Source organism: Cherax quadricarinatus, chromosome 44 (genome assembly GCF_038502225.1).
Source record: "Cherax quadricarinatus isolate ZL_2023a chromosome 44, ASM3850222v1, whole genome shotgun sequence".
Lineage (NCBI taxonomy): Eukaryota > Metazoa > Arthropoda > Malacostraca > Decapoda > Parastacidae > Cherax > Cherax quadricarinatus.
Genome location: NC_091335.1, coordinates 16,465,772 through 16,482,807, shown reverse-complemented (window position 1 = coordinate 16,482,807; position 17,036 = coordinate 16,465,772). Strand labels below are relative to the sequence as shown.

General features: G+C 43.1%; 1 protein-coding gene across 2 annotated transcripts in view; it reads right to left on the bottom strand.

The window, feature by feature from the left end:
* Positions 1-7,670, bottom strand: part of LOC128697440 (trichoplein keratin filament-binding protein) — a 38,440-nt gene extending 30,770 nt beyond the window's left edge. The window contains exons 1-3 of one of the 2 annotated variants that reach the window (XM_053789103.2): positions 7,609-7,670; positions 5,049-5,289; positions 2,376-2,550 (exon numbers count right to left, since the gene is read on the bottom strand). In XM_053789103.2, the coding sequence (XP_053645078.1) occupies positions 2,376-2,550; positions 5,049-5,289; positions 7,609-7,645 (453 nt within the window). In that variant the 5' untranslated portion in view covers positions 7,646-7,670. Of the gene's footprint in view, positions 1-2,375; positions 2,551-5,048; positions 5,290-7,555 lie in introns of both variants that reach the window. The other variant, XM_053789104.2, reaches the window with a different exon arrangement.
* Positions 7,671-17,036: the final 9,366 nt, after the last annotated feature.

Here is a 17,036-nt window from a genome sequence, read left to right as displayed (position 1 = left end):
TTCTTACTAGTTCTTGTTCTTGTTTATTTCCTTTTTTCAAAAGCCTGAACTTACCAAATAGAGGAGACATGCACTCATATTACTGTGCCGACTATATGTATACAGAACATTAAACTCCAACATAAACCCTCCACTTAAACTTCTTGATAGCTACAACAGAACACGCAGTCACAATACAAGGCACAAGGCACTCTTCGACATCCCTCATGTCAGTCTAACACTATCCAAAAATGCAATGCATATAAAGGGCCCTAAGATCTGGAATTCACTATCTGAACCAGTAAAGGATCTCCTGACTACATATAAATTTAGGACTATGCTTAAAAATCATCACATCTTTCAATACTAACCAAACCAATCAAAACAACTTCTAATCAGTGTGAAGCAACTCTCCCAAATATTATATGATCTCTAGTCTATTAAACATCTGCCAGTCCATGAAATATTACTGTCTGAACCATTAATTGTAATACTGCTTTTATGTGCAACTTCAAGATTATTATTATTATAAACCTCCCTTGACTACCTCGCATTAGTATTTAGATTAAATAAAGATTTACATATTAAAAAGTTAACCACTCTTATCTTGTCTAGATTTAAGTAGTTATTATGTATTAGGATTAATCTGCCCGAAATGCCCCGGCATGATAGTGGCTTTCTTTGTACGTACTTAAACCAAAATTGTAATTACACATTGTAACCTTTACAAAGAAATACAATCTTTATTCTTTATTTTTTTATTCTTTATCTCCATGGCAAAGTGGAAGAGAATTCTTCCTCTGTAAGCTATGTGTGTTGTAAGAGGTGACTAATATGCTGGGAGCAAGGGGATAGTAATCCCCTTATCCTGTATACATTACTATAGTTTAAAAGAGAAACTTTTGTTTTTCTTTTTTGGCCACCCTGCTTCAGTGGGATACAGCCAGTTTGTTGAAAGAAGAAACTTTTGAGCTGATTTTGCCTTAACCCTTTCAGGGTCCAAGGCCCAAATCTGGAGTCACGCACCAGTGTCCAAGAATTTTCAAAAAAAAAATTTGTTATTTTTTCTTATGAAATCGTAGAGAATCTTTTTGTGAAGGTAATAAAACAAAAAGTACGAAATTTGGTGGAAAATTGACGAAATTATGCTCTCGCGAATTTTGATGTGTCAGCGACATTTACGAATCGGCGATTTTGCCGACTTTGACTCCCATTTTAGGCCAATTACATTATTCCAATCAACCAAATTCTTAGCTATTTTACTAGTACTACTTCTATTCTATCGATTGAGCACAAGAAATCGCCAAGTCAACTGTTTCAACTACAAAATAAAGTGATCGGAAATTGTTAATTTGGCCAATTTAACACAAAGTTCAAAATATTCCAATTTCAAAATAGGGTCCAGAATAAACAATGTAGGCATTCCTGGCACTAAACTAACGTTTCCTCTGTTCATTAGTTATGTTTTGAGGCTTTACAAATAAATTCCATTTTGATTTTTTATTCACATAATGAATTTTTATTCACACCAAAAAATAGAAGATTTACTGTTATGCAATACTGTAATAATTGTATAAATATCATCACCATATTTGTGAATGTATATTAGACCCACCAGCTGACATGTATTAGACGTGTGAGGTCGTTTGTTTACTCTTGAATATCTGCAAAAATTTCACATTTCCGCTACTTTGAGCTCAGTTTCAAGCCATTTCCAGTGCTAAAACCAATCAAAATCATCTCTATTTCTGTAATATGTCTTCCATTCTATCAAATGAGACCAAGAAATCGCAAATACAACTATAAAAAACATACGAAAAAACACTGCAAAGTTGCTGTTTTAATCGAAAAATCATGATTTAAGTTTTTTTCTCTCATTATACACAGTGTGCTGCAGGATCTGTTTTATGTGGTGCACACATACCACATAGATGTATTCTCTCATATCTAGGCCCAAATGTACCACTCTCAGTTTATCAGAGTGAGCTGAGCTCATGGCGTAGATCTACGGTTTGGACCCTGAACGTAAAGCCGTAGATCTACGGGACGGACCCTGAAAGGGTTAAGTAATAATGCATTTTCCATTGCTGTCATGATACAGTGGAACTCTGAGTTTCAGCCATAATGTGTTGCTGAAGGCTGTTACAGTGCCGTTACTGAACGAATTTGTTCCCATAAGGAATAATGTAAACTAGATTAGTCCATTTCAGACCCCCAAAAATACACTTGCAAAAGCACTTACAATAATATATTTACATAACTGTTCGAGTTGGAAGGCGGCCGAAACTCGGGGTACCACTGTAATTCATCGTTTCATTTATTTTTACATTATACACAGTTTTAAAAACTAGCATTACCAGCTACTGTACAGTAATATACGTAATGTTAAATCTGACCTCAGGGTAGACAAAATGATGATGGATTGTCCTTCCTCTTGATTCTTTATATTTTTGTTCTCTTTCTTCCTGATATTTTTTCTCATCATCTTGGAGTAATTTTCTAAGTCTAGCTCTTCGATCTGCTAATTTACGTTCCTTTTCTTCTTTCCGTCTCCATTCCTCTTCATCTGAACTACAAAAAAAACCATGGTAGTACTAATGAAGATAAATACATTTTTTAAGATATATATTTTAAAACATACACAAGCTTGGACAATAACCAAAAGACAAGTAGTGCTAATGAAATCCTTCCAAAATCTCTGGAAGGATTATTAAATTATTGACCATAAATAACAAAAAAGGCACAATACCGTGACTGGAACGATACACAAATAACCCGCACATAAAAGAGAAGCTTACGACGACGTTTCGGTCCGACTTGGACCAGTGTGACTTTGTCAATGGTCCAAGTCGGACTGAAACGTCGTCGTAAGCTTCTCTCTTTTATGTGCGGGTTATTTGTGTAAATTATTGACCCTTTGCCCCTGAAGCCCTATGAAAGCAAAAGATTCGGCAGAAGATGCAGCATTCTCCCAATGAAGAGCAGGAGTGCCACAAGCACACTAAGAGACTAAGCAAGTAAGTTTATTCAGGGGTACACAAATACAGTTACATAGAGTATCATACATAGCAGCATATGTGTAGAGAACCTAGGATAACCCAAAAAAGTCAGACAGTGATAGGGGCTCAAGCCTGTTCAACTGCCTCCCAGCATACATAAGGGGGATTACCAAAAGACCCCTGGCTGCCCTCAAGAAGGCACTGGACAGGCACCTAAAGTCAGTACCTGACCAGCAAGGCTTTGGTTCTACGTCAGTTTGCATGCGGCCTCAGTAACAGCTTGGTTGATCACACCCTGATCCACCACGAGGCCTGGTTACAGACCGGGCCAAGGGAACATTGACCTCCAAAACCCTCTCCAGGTATACTCCAGGCAGCTTTCCAAAGACTTAAACTGACATTTTTCACAGCCTCATTTATACTTCAGGCCTAGTGTCTAATTGACATGTGCCTAGGACAAAATGGTAACTAACTAACTTGTTAGTTCCCCGGGAAAACTTGCAGGTATATGCTAATGTGTTACTCTTGTTTTTATTCCTCCTCCTGAAATTCACCCACTTTAAGCTTTAGATCCATACAGCAGGAATGAAATGATTATTTCGTAAGCTTTATCACATTCACCAAGACTTTTAAGGCAACTATGGCTCTGTTTCTATGCACTACTCTATTGAAATGCGCTTCCTACAGTTATCTGTGTATTTAACAGAGGTGAGGAACTCCTGCCTCTTTTAGGGAAAGCAAGGAAATTTCCCTTCAAGTTACAAAAATAACTTACATATTTAGAATTAAATGTTCATTAATACCTTATTAGAATATTACAGACAATAATTAGTGAAAATATAAAACAGTATGCATGTCATGGGTTGCTGAATAAAGTTACACTTAATTACAAACACAGTACAGTGGACCCCCGGTTAACGAACTTTTTTCATTCCAGTAGTATGTTCAGGTGCCAGTATTGACCGAATTTTTTCCCATAAGGAATATTGTGAAGTAGATTAGTCCATTTCAGACCCCCAAACATACACGTACAAAATCACTTACATAAATACACTTACATAATTGGTCGCATTTGGAGGTGATCGTTAAGTGGGGGTCCACTGTATATTAAAATACAGTGGTCCCTCGCTTTTCGTAGTTCTCAGCAATTGTAAATTTTGCCAATCATAGGGGTATTTTCGTATAAACATGGACTCGCTTTTCATAGGTTGACTCGCGAATAGTAGTTCATCCAGGACGCTTACGCACGGTGTGAGCCAAGGCGGCCTCCCTACCCAGCCAGTCTGGCATTGTTTACCAGTGAGTGAAGGTCCCCACAAGTGCTCCTACGAAATATTTCATAATATTCCACTCATTTTAGTGCTTGCAAGTACTAAATAATCTACCATGGCTCCAAAGAAAGCTCCTAGTGCCAAGCCTGTGGTAAAGAAGGTGAGAAATATGTACAGTGACAAAGTCTTGGGCCATTTTAGGGAAGTGTTAAAGAGACGCCAGAAACAGAGCTCTCTCCACAGTTACTTTGCGAGACAGGACTAGAGTGACTCTCAAGGTGGTCCTAGTGGCATTAAGAAACAGAGAAGAGAAGCAACCCCAGAGAAGCAATTGGTACCTGAGGTGTTGCTGGAAGGGGATTCCCCTTTCAAACTGTAAACAATCCAATCTCTCTCCTCCTCCAGTCTCCCATACACTAAGAATCTCCAATAAAGGTAAGTGTTATGCTGTTAATGTTTCATTCATCATTTCCCATTGTATTGTTTATGTACTACATGTATATTTCATGTAAAAAATTTTTTTGTTTTAATACTTCTGAGCGTCAGAAACGGATTAATTGTATTTACATTATTTCTTATGGGGAAAATTGATTCGCAAATCGTAAATTTCGTTTATAGTAGCTCCTCCAGGAACAGATTAATTACAAAAAATGAGGGACCACTGTATATATAAATAGTTATCAGATTACAGTATACTTACAGACTAAGAAAATAATTGGCTGAAGTTTAAATATTCTTGAATGTTATAGTAAAACATGTAATATACAGTTTTGCATTCATCAGTGCATCTATTACTTACATTTTCTGCCGTGGCTGAGCTATGACATTGTAAAATTGAGCTTGCCATTCCCTCTTTTTATAAAGATTCACTGTATTTTTCCATTCCTCCATCCTCCATGCTTCTTCATTTCTTCGTTGATTATACGCTTCAAACCATTCACGTGCAGAGCCTGGACGACTGCCAGGTCGAACCTTGAGAGCTCCGACAACAGAAGTTGAACGGACTGACCCAGCTGTCAAAGGTCGACGGCGAGACATGACTGAGGAACATTAAAAAATCATCAGTTTCATGGTAATCACCCTTCAACATAATTTCCTTGGCAGAAAATATTAATTATGAATTTTACTAACAGGAAAACTAGATCAACAAAAATTATATAAAAGTTAATTGTGTCTACATTTTATTACTAAAAAACTGTATGATCTCCCAGTTCATGCTAATAACACCATTCTCCAATTTTCATTGGTGTACAAATGAGACAGTTCTACTGAGAAAAAAATTCCAGGTACCTTTTGGAACATCAGTCTAAATTAAAGCCCAAGTATGTACTCTGCTGCCTAGTACAAATCTAGAGAGAACAAGCTTCCCCAATGTATTAAAAAAATTAATTAATATAAAAATGAATGAACTGTCATGCTATCACCCCAAGAAATTTAGGTAACTTGATTCCTGATTCTTACCTATGAATCTATGATTACAGTTATCAAACCTATAAAGGTTATTCATTGCTGACCTATTCATTGCTCACTTCTCTTGACTATGAAAAATTCAAAGGAAATCAGTCTTTCCTTCATACTGTAAAAATAACCAAGACTGCTGTTATTATGCAAAACATTAACTATATTTCACTAAGGAATAAAGTATGTTTATATCACACACATAAGACATAAGCACTGTATATATTGCAGTGGAAGAACGTGAAGACTTTCATTAAATTTTTAACCCCAGAGGGTTATTAACCCAGGATAACCCAAAAAAGCCAAGGAGTGCAGCTCATTTTCATTGAGGCTCTTTAGTCCTCTTCCACTGTATGTGACCCACAAAAGTAATCTAGGTGGATCCAAATGGCTAAGAGAAAACACTTGCCAGAAGTGCTTCCACAAAGAACAATGTTTGGATGTGTTCAAACACCACTTCAACATAGTAGTTGTGTGTATATCCTGCAGTACTTTACACACAATTCATCACACTTCAGTGATGTCATTCACCAAACTGTTTCCTCTTCTACCTGTATATATACTGTACTATGCATGTAGTTTGTATCCTCTCTGTGATGTTATAAGGAAATTAACACCTCAAATTGTTCCAGGCTATCTTGCCCTCAATGAAAATAAGTCACTTTCTCTGACGTTTTGGGTTATCTTGGGTAATTTATATATACGTATTTTACTTTGTATGATAATTTGTGTAATTGTATTTATATGCACCGGTACCTAAATAAACTTAGCGAGAATCCTTGACACAAGTGAGAGGCTCTTCATCTAAGTAGGACAAATCCTCCCCTTCCTTGGAGCAAACCTAATTTCCTCCCATTCCCTTGGTGCTGTATGACCCCTCTAGGTTTAACCCTTTTCCCTTAAATTCAATAATAATCCTGGGTTACTAACTCCTGCTGGGTTAATAATCCAAGCAAAAATCTACCCAGGAATTCCTCCTATTTTCGTGTATATGCAAACAATTATTACTTTCATGGGGAGCACTAAACCCATAGGGGATTCATACAGCTCTGGGGGGGAAAGGGATACATTCAAGTTCATAAGTCAAGTTATTTAAAAAAAATTTCAACCACTCCAGATTATTATAATCAAGGGGGAAGCGCTAAACCCATAGGATTATACAGCGCCTGTGGGGGGGATAGAAGGTATTCAGCGTTAATTCAAGGAACTGGAGCACAAATCCAGTTCCCTAGATCAAGAGCCACTCACCAGCATCAAGGAACTTTCCTTGAGGGGAACCATTCCAGAAAAAATACTGAAAATTTATCCATGATTAAATAAGTAAATTTATTTAGGTACAGGTACACATAATTACAATTATCATACAAAGTGTAAATTATCAAGGATAACCCTCCAAAACAAAGTCAAGTGACTTATTTCCAGTGGGGTCTTTGAATCAACTTAGTAAGTTTATTCAGGTACAGGTACACATAAATACAGTTACATAAATTACCATACATAGCAGCATATGTGTATAATACCCAGGTTTAGTTAGTTAGTTTAATATGTTTATTATGCACCCCATACCCATCCTGTGGGCGGTAGTCAAAAGATTACAGAGGTACATAATTGGTCCAGGGACTGGACTCCAAAGTTTTGATAGCTGAGCAAGTTACAGAGGTAATGAATTCACAATTCACAATATACCCAGGAAATCCAAAAAAGTCAAAGTGACTCATTACTATTGGGTCCCTGAAGTTAGCTGATCATGAAGCGAGTCAACCTTCTGACAGCCATGTAAAACATTATATTTGGCAGTAATACTTGCAGAGACCAGCTTCACATAGACTTCATTCATGTGAGACTCACGGGTAGTTAATGTGACCTCCCTCAGGCTGGAAAATATATTACAAGGTTTGTACCTGTCAACTGATTGTTGATATTAAGGTTGACCAACATGTGAGTCGTGGTCAGCCTCACCTCCTGCTACTCCAGCTTAAAATACTTCAAAATGTTACTCAAGTTTAAAAAAAATAATAAAAGGCAAAAACTATTATTACTATTAATACGATAAAAAAAACTCTAAACCCACAAGGCTCATACAGAGCAAGAAGCACATAGTGGCACAAGTTTGAAGCAAGAAGCTAAAAAAACCTCACTACTATTTGCTTTAATGCTATTTAAAGGCTTTTGATCATAGGAATCACATCAAATTTGACTGCTTTTCATTTTCCAGGTACAGTATAACCCTCCGAGTTTAGCGCTCTCCTATGTTGATAATAATGTAAGGTTGATGACCGGCTTACCCACAAAGCAGTAGGTAATGAACTTAATTAAACTGAAGTTTGTATTGACAACTATAACAATGTTACTGTTATTATGAACAATGAAAGATTATTATTGTTATTATTATTATTATAAGCAAGGGAAACCGCTAAACCCGCAGGATTATACAGCGCCTGGGGGGGATGTGGAAGGCATTCAGGCTTAATTTGGGGAACTGGAGCACAGATCCAATTCCCTAAATCAAGAGCCCCTCACCAACATCAAGGAACCTTCCCTGAGGGGACGAACAATGAAAGAAGCTTGTTATAAACAGTGTGTGTGTCCTCCCCACCACTGTTATAATATAACAGTGGTGGGGAGGACACACACACTCATAACGACATAACGGAAGGGATAGACTCAGAAGTGTCCTTGTTTGCAGATGATGTGAAGTTAATGAGAAGAATCAAATCGGACGAGGATCAGGCAGGACTACAAAGAGACCTGGACAGGCTACAAGCCTGGTCCAGCAACTGGCTCCTTGAATTTAACCCTGCCAAATGCAAAGTCATGAAGATTGGGGAAGGGCAAAGAAGACCGCAGACACAATATAATTTAGATGGCCAAAGACTGCAAACCTCACTCAAGGAAAAACATCTGGGGGTGAGTATAATACCGAGCATATCTCCTGAGGCGCACATCAATCAGATAACTGCTGCAGCATACGGGCGCCTGGCAAACCTACGGATAGCGTTCCGATACCTCAGTAAGGATTCGTTTAAGACTCTGTATACCATTTACGTCAGGCCCATACTGGAGTATGCAGCACCAGTTTGGAATCCACACCTAGTCAAGCACGTCAAGAAATTAGAGAAAGTGCAAAGGTTTGCAACAAGACTAGTCCCAGAGCTAAGGGGATTGTCCTACGAAGAAAGGTTGAGGGAAATCGGCCTGACGACACTGGAGGACAGGAGGGTCAGGGGAGGCATGATAACGACATATAAAATACTGCGTGGAATAGACAAGGTGGACAAAGACGGGATGTTCCAGAGAAGGGACACAGACACAAGAGGTCACAATTGGAAGTTGAAGACTCAGATGAATCAAAGGGATGTTAGGAAGTATTTCTTCAGTCATAGAGTAGTCAAGCCGTGGAATAGCCTAGAAAGTGACGTAGTGGAGGCGGGAACCATACATAGTTTTAAGGCGAGGTATGATAAAGCTCATAGGGCAGGGAGAGAGAGGACCTAGTAGCAATCAGCGAAGAGGCGGGGCCGGGAGCTATGAATCGACCCCTGCAACCACAAATAGGTGAGTACACACACACACACACACACACACACAGAAACAAGGGGAACACAATTGGAAACTGAAAATCCAGATGAGTCATAGGGATGTTAGGAAGTATTTCTTTAGTCTTAGAGTTGTCAGGAACTGGAATAATCTGGAGAGTGAAGTAGTGGAAGCAAGTTCCATAAATAGCTTTAAGAAGAGGTATGACAAATATCATGGAGCAGGGAGAGAGTGAATTAGTATCGACCAGTGAAGAGGCGGGGCCAGGAGCTATGGATCGACCCCTGCAACCACATATAGGTGAGCACACACACACACACACACACACACACACACACACACACACACACACACACACACACACACACCATCAAGGTGCACACATGAATACCAGAATTTATTATTATAATCAAGGGGGAAGCGCTAAACCCAGAGGATTATACAGCGCCTGGGGGGGGGATGTGGAAGGCATTCAGGCTTAATTTGGGAAACTGGAGCACAGATCCAATTCCCTAAATCAAGAGCCCCTCACCAACATCAAGGAACCTTCCTTGAGGGGATGAATACCAGAAGACTCATGGGGATTTAAAACTGGTAACCATGACAACCAGGTTTATTAACAACTCTATCACTTGTTAAATGAGATTATAAAAATATATTATCACACTCACATACACCACATTAATATGTAACATATTATCCCCTCTGGGGGTAATATTTTACTTAAGTCAACTGGGAAATATAATTATTGTAGAATATAGAGAGAACTTTGACGGCATATATAAGTATGATAACACTCCTAAATTACTGGGAACGGTTGAAGTCCTTTGATTTGTACTCCCTGGAACACAGGCGAGAAAGATACATGATAATTTACACTTGGAAAATCTTAAATGGACTAGTCCCAGATTTGTACACAAAAATCACTCCCTACGAAAATAGAAGACTTGGCAGGAGATGTAACATCCCCCCTAAGGAAAAGCAGGAGTGCCACTAGTAGGCTAAGAGACAACACAATAAGTGTCAGGGGCCCAAGACTGTTCAACTGCCTCCCAGCATATAAGGGGGATTACCAGTAAACCGCTGGCTGTTGTCAAGAAGGTACTGGAAAGGCATGTATAGTCAGTACCTGATCAGGCAGGCTGTGGTTCATATATGTTAGTTTGCATGCATCCAGTAGTAACAGCCTGGTTAATCAAGCCCTGATCCACCAGGAGGCCTGGTCACGGACCGGGCCGTCGGGACGTTGACCCCCGTAACACCCTCCAGGTATAGATAAATGGTTCAGATAACCATTATAATTATCAAATATAAAAAAAACCTCACTGGAACCTCAGTGTTGGAACGTACCGGACCTCACTGGAACCTCAGTGTTGGAACGTACCGGACCTCACTGGAACCTCAGTGTTGGAACGTACCGGACCTCACTGGAACCTCAGTGTTGGAACGTACCGGACCTCACTGGAACCTCAGTGTTGGAACGTACCGGACCTCACTGGAACCTCAGTGTTGGAACGTACCGGACCTCACTGGAACCTCAGTGTTGGAACGTACCGGACCTCACTGGAACCTCAGTGTTGGAACGTACCGGACCTCACTGGAACCTCAGTGTTGGAACGTACCGGACCTCACTGGAACCTCAGTGTTGGAACGTACCGGACCTCACTGGAACCTCAGTGTTGGAACGTACCGGACCTCACTGGAACCTCAGTGCTGGAACGTACCAGACCTCACTGGAACCTCAGTGTTGGAACGTACCGGACCTCACTGGAACCTCAGTGTTGGAACGTACCGGACCTCACTGGAACCTCAGTGTTGGAACGTACCGGACCTCACTGGAACCTCAGTGTTGGAACGTACTGGACCTCACTGGAACCTCAGTGTTGGAACGTACCGGACCTCACTGGAACCTCAGTGTTGGAACGTACCGGACTTCACTGGAACCTCAGTGTTGGAACGTACCGGACCTCACTGGAACCTCAGTGTTGGAACGTACCGGACTTCACTGGAACCTCAGTGTTGGAATGTACCGGACCTCACTGGAACCTCAGTGTTGGAACGTACCGGACCTCACTGGAACCTCAGTGTTGGAACGTACCGGACCTCACTGGAACCTCAGTGTTGGAACGTACCGGACCTCACTGGAACCTCAGTGTTGGAACGTACCGGACCTCACTGGAACCTCAGTGTTGGAACGTACTGGACCTCACTGGAACCTCAGTGTTGGAACGTACCGGACCTCACTGGAACCTCAGTGTTGGAACATACCGGACCTCACTGGAACCTCAGTGTTGGAACGTACCGGACCTCACTGGAACCTCAGTGTTGGAACGTACCAGACCTCACTGGAACCTCAGTGTTGGAACGTACTGGACCTCACTGGAACCTCAGTGTTGGAACGTACCGGACCTCACTGGAACCTCAGTGTTGGAACGTACCGGACTTCACTGGAACCTCAGTGTTGGAACGTACCGGACCTCACTGGAACCTCAGTGTTGGAACGTACCGGACCTCACTGGAACCTCAGTGTTGGAATGTACCGGACCTCACTGGAACCTCAGTGTTGGAACGTACCGGACCTCACTGGAACCTCAGTGTTGGAACGTACCGGACCTCACTGGAACCTCAGTGTTGGAACGTACCGGACCTCACTGGAACCTCAGTGTTGGAACGTACCGGACCTCACTGGAACCTCAGTGTTGGAACGTACTGGACCTCACTGGAACCTCAGTGTTGGAACGTACCGGACCTCACTGGAACCTCAGTGTTGGAACATACCGGACCTCACTGGAACCTCAGTGTTGGAACGTACCAGACCTCACTGGAACCTCAGTGTTGGAATGTACCGGACCTCACTGGAACCTCAGTGTTGGAACGTACCGGACCTCACTGGAACCTCAGTGTTGGAACGTACCGGACCTCACTGGAACCTCAGTGTTGGAACGTACCGGACCTCACTGGAACCTCAGTGTTGGAACGTACCGGACCTCACTGGAACCTCAGTGTTGGAACGTACCGGACCTCACTGGAACCTCAGTGTTGGAATGTACCGGACCTCACTGGAACCTCAGTGTTGGAATGTACCGGACCTCACTGGAACCTCAGTGTTGGAACATACTGGACCTCACTGGAACCTCAGTGTTGGAACGTACCGGACCTCACTGGAACCTCAGTGTTGGAACATACCGGACCTCACTGGAACCTCAGTGTTGGAACGTACCGGACCTCACTGGAACCTCAGTGTTGGAATGTACCGGACCTCACTGGAACCTCAGTGTTGGAACGTACCGGACCTCACTGGAACCTCAGTGTTGGAACGTACTGGACCTCACTGGAACCTCAGTGTTGGAACGTACCGGACCTCACTGGAACCTCAGTGCTGGAACGTACCGGACCTCACTGGAACCTCAGTGTTGGAATGTACCAGACCTCACTGGAACCTCAGTGCTGGAACGTACCGGACCTCACTGGAACCTCAGTGCTGGAACGTACCAGACCTCACTGGAACCTCAGTGTTGGAACGTACCGGACCTCACTGGAACCTCAGTGCTGGAACGTACCGGACCTCACTGGAACCTCAGTGCTGGAACGTACTGGACCTCACTGGAACCTCAGTGCTGGAACGTATCGGACCTCACTGGAACCTCAGTGTTGGAACGTACCGGACCTCACTGGAACCTCAGTGTTGGAACGTACCGGACCTCACTGGAACCTCAGTGTTGGAACGTACCGGACCTCACTGGAACCTCAGTGTTGGAACGTACCGGACCTCACTGGAACCTCAGTGCTGGAACGTACCGGACCTCACTGGAACCTCAGTGCTGGAACGTACCGGACCTCACTGGAACCTCAGTGCTGGAACGTACCGGACCTCACTGGAACCTCAGTGCTGGAACGTACCGGATCTCACTGGAACCTCAGTGCTGGAACGTACCGGACCTCACTGGAACCTCAGTGCTGGAACTTACCGGACCTCACTGGAACCTCAGTGCTGGAACGTACCGGACCTCACTGGAACCTCAGTGCTGGAACGTACCGGACCTCATTGGAACCTCAGTGCTGGAACGTACCGGACCTCACTGGAACCTCAGTGGTGGAACGTACCAGACCTCACTGGAACCTCAGTGCTGGAACGTACCGGACCTCACTGGAACTTCAGTGCTGGAACGTACCGGACCTCCTACAATCCAGAGTCCGAAAAATTGTTTTCAGACCCCAGAAAAAACGTTTTTTGAGAGTTTTTTCTTGAGTCCGAGCGCGCTGGCATACCTGGAGGGTATTCCGGGGGTCAACGCCCCAGCGGCCCAGTCCATGACCAGGCCTCGTGGTGGATCACGGCCTGATCAACTAGGCTGTTACCTCACTATCTCATTCGAGCTAGAACTAATGTGCTCGGACTTCCTACCCATCTCTGCAAAACTGCAAGCCCCTGATGATGGATATTGCAACACGAAAGGCCAAGAACTATCATTCCAATTCCCATGCTATTTTCTTGCGATTTTTAGGTGAGTACACACACACACACACACACACACACACACACACACACACACACACACACACACAAAATACTGAGAGGAATTGACAAGGTGGACAAAGTCAGGATGTTCCAGAGACTGGACACAGTAACAAGGGGACACAGTTGGAAGCTGAAGACACAGATGAATCAAAGGGATGTTAGGAAGTATTTCTTCAGCCACAGAGTAGTCAGGAAGTGGAATAGCTTGGGAAGCGATGTAGAGGAGGCAGGATCCATACATAGCTTTAAGCAGAGGTACGATAAAGCTCATGGTTCAGGGAGAGTGACCTAGTAGAGACCAGTGAAGAGGCGAGGCCAGGAGCTTGGACTCGACCCCTGCAACCTGAACTAGGTGAGTACAACTAGGTGAGTACACACACACATACACATGTATATATATATATATATATATATATATATATATATATATATATATATATATATATATATATATATATATATATATATATATATATATATATATATATATATATATATATATGCAATAAGATCACAGTAAACAGGTGATTTCAAAATATGCAAAACAACCACTCTGAAAGAATAGAGAAATTCCAAGTGCTTTCGTGACTACTCACATTATCAGTTCCTTGATAATGTGAGTAGTCACGAAAGCGCTTGGAATTTCTCTATTCTTTCAGAGTGGTTGTTTTGCATATATATATATATATATATATATATATATATATATATAAATATATATATATATATATATATATATATATATATATATATATATATATATATATATATATATATATATATACACGTATATACACACGTATATACACACACACACACACATGTTTGGTTCAAACCTCTTGTTCGGAGTTTGGTACTTGTGTGGTTCCTTCATCACAATGAGTGTTGAAGGCTCGATACTTCGTCTGGTATCGCGAGGCCAGATACAGTGCTATTACAGACTAGGTTCTTCAGTACCAGGGTTAGCACAGCTGGTACCTGGGTTAGAAACATTGGGCGTGTTTCCTTACACTTACTGTCACTGTTCACCTAGCCGACTGGTGTGGGTCGCATCCAGGGGACAAAATTAACCAAATTTGCCCGAAATGCTGTACATAACCAGGGGCTTTCTATATAGTATGTCATTGATGTCAGCTAGGACTCTATACACTATATCATGTAATTGTTGAAATAAAGATTATTATTATTATTATTATTATTATTATTATTATTATTATTATTATTATTATTATTATTATTATTATTATTATTATTATTAGAGTAGGGCTAGGACGGAGGGAGGTTGGCGCCAGCAGTATCCCTGGTATTGAATAATTGACTCAGGCAGTCAAGTTGATGGTCAAGTCTTGAGGCCGAGGTGTGGTGTGGAGGGCAGGAAGATCCTGGAAACAGGTCAGAGGTATATCAGTGGTGCCTGAGACAACAGTGGCAGAGATGCCAACTAGTTACTTCTCAGTCACAGGGGACAACACGAAGGTCATGTTTTGTGTGCGAAGATCAACTGGGCTTTCACCCGCAGGGGCGCTGTGTCACCTCCACAGTGGGGTTGTATCACCTCCACAGTGGAACTGTATCACCTCCACAGTGGGACTGTATCACCTCCACAGTGGGACTGTATCACCTCCACAGTTAAGCTGTATCACCTCCACAGTGGGGCTGTATCACCTCCACAGGGAAGCTGTATCACCTTCACAGTGGGACTGTATCACCTCCACAGTGGGACTGTATCACCTCCACAGTTAAGCTGTATCACCTCCACAGTGGGACTGTATCACCTCCACAGTTAAGCTGTATCACCTCCACAGTGGGGCTGTATCACCTCCACAGGGAAGCTGTATCACCTTCACAGTGGGGCTGTATCACCTCCACAGTGGGACTGTATCACCTCCACAGTGGGACTGTATCACCTCCACAGTGGGACTGTATCACCTCCACAGTGGGACTGTATCACCTCCACAGTGGGGCTGTATCACCTCCACAGTGGGGCTGTATCACCTCCACAGGGAAGCTGTATCACCTCCACAGTGGGGCTGTATCACCTCCACAGTTAAGCTGTATCACCTCCACAGTGGGGCTGTATCACCTCCACAGGGAAGCTGTATCACCTTCACAGTGGGACTGTATCACCTCCACAGTGGGACTGTATCACCTCCACAGTTAAGCTGTATCACCTCCACAGTGGGACTGTATCACCTCCACAGTTAAGCTGTATCACCTCCACAGTGGGGCTGTATCACCTCCACAGGGAAGCTGTATCACCTTCACAGTGGGGCTGTATCACCTCCACAGTGGGACTGTATCACCTCCACAGTGGGACTGTATCACCTCCACAGTGGGACTGTATCACCTCCACAGTGGGACTGTATCACCTCCACAGTGGGGCTGTATCACCTCCACAGTGGGGCTGTATCACCTCCACAGGGAAGCTGTATCACCTCCACAGTGGGGCTGTATCACCTCCACAGTTAAGCTGTATCACCTCCACAGTGGGGCTGTATCACCTCCACAGTGGGGCTGTATCACCTCCACAGTGGAGCTGTATCATCTCCACAGTTAAGCTGTATCACCTCCACAGTGAAGCTGTATCACCTCCACAGTGAAGCTGTATCACCTCCACAGTGAAGCTGTATCACCTCCACAGGGAAGCTGTATCACCTCCACAGGGAAGCTGTATCACCTCCACAGGGAAGCTGTATCACCTCCACAGGGAAGCTGTATCACCTCCACAGTGAAGCTGTATCACCTCCACAGGGAAGCTGTATCACCTCCACAGTGAAGCTGTATCACCTCCACAGGGAAGCTGTATCACCTCCACTGTGGGACTGTATCACCTCCACAGTGGGGATGTATCACCTCCACAGTGGGGCTGTATCACCTCCACAGTGGAGCTGTATCATCTCCACAGTTAAGCTGTATCATCTCCACAGTGAAGCTGTATCACCTCCACAGGGAAGCTGTATCACCTCCACAGGGAAGCTGTATCACCTCCACAGTGGGGCTGTATCACCTCCACAGTGGGGCTGTATCACCTCCACAGGGAAGCTGTATCACCTCCACTGTGGGACTGTATCACCTCCACAGTGGGGCTGTATCACCTCCACAGTGGGGCTGTATCACCTCCACAGTGGAGCTGTATCATCTCCACAGTTAAGCTGTATCATCTCCACAGTGAAGCTGTATCACCTCCACAGGGAAGCTGTATCACCTCCACAGGGAAGCTGTATCACCTCCACAGTGGGGCTGTATCACCTCCACAGTGGGGCTGTATCACCT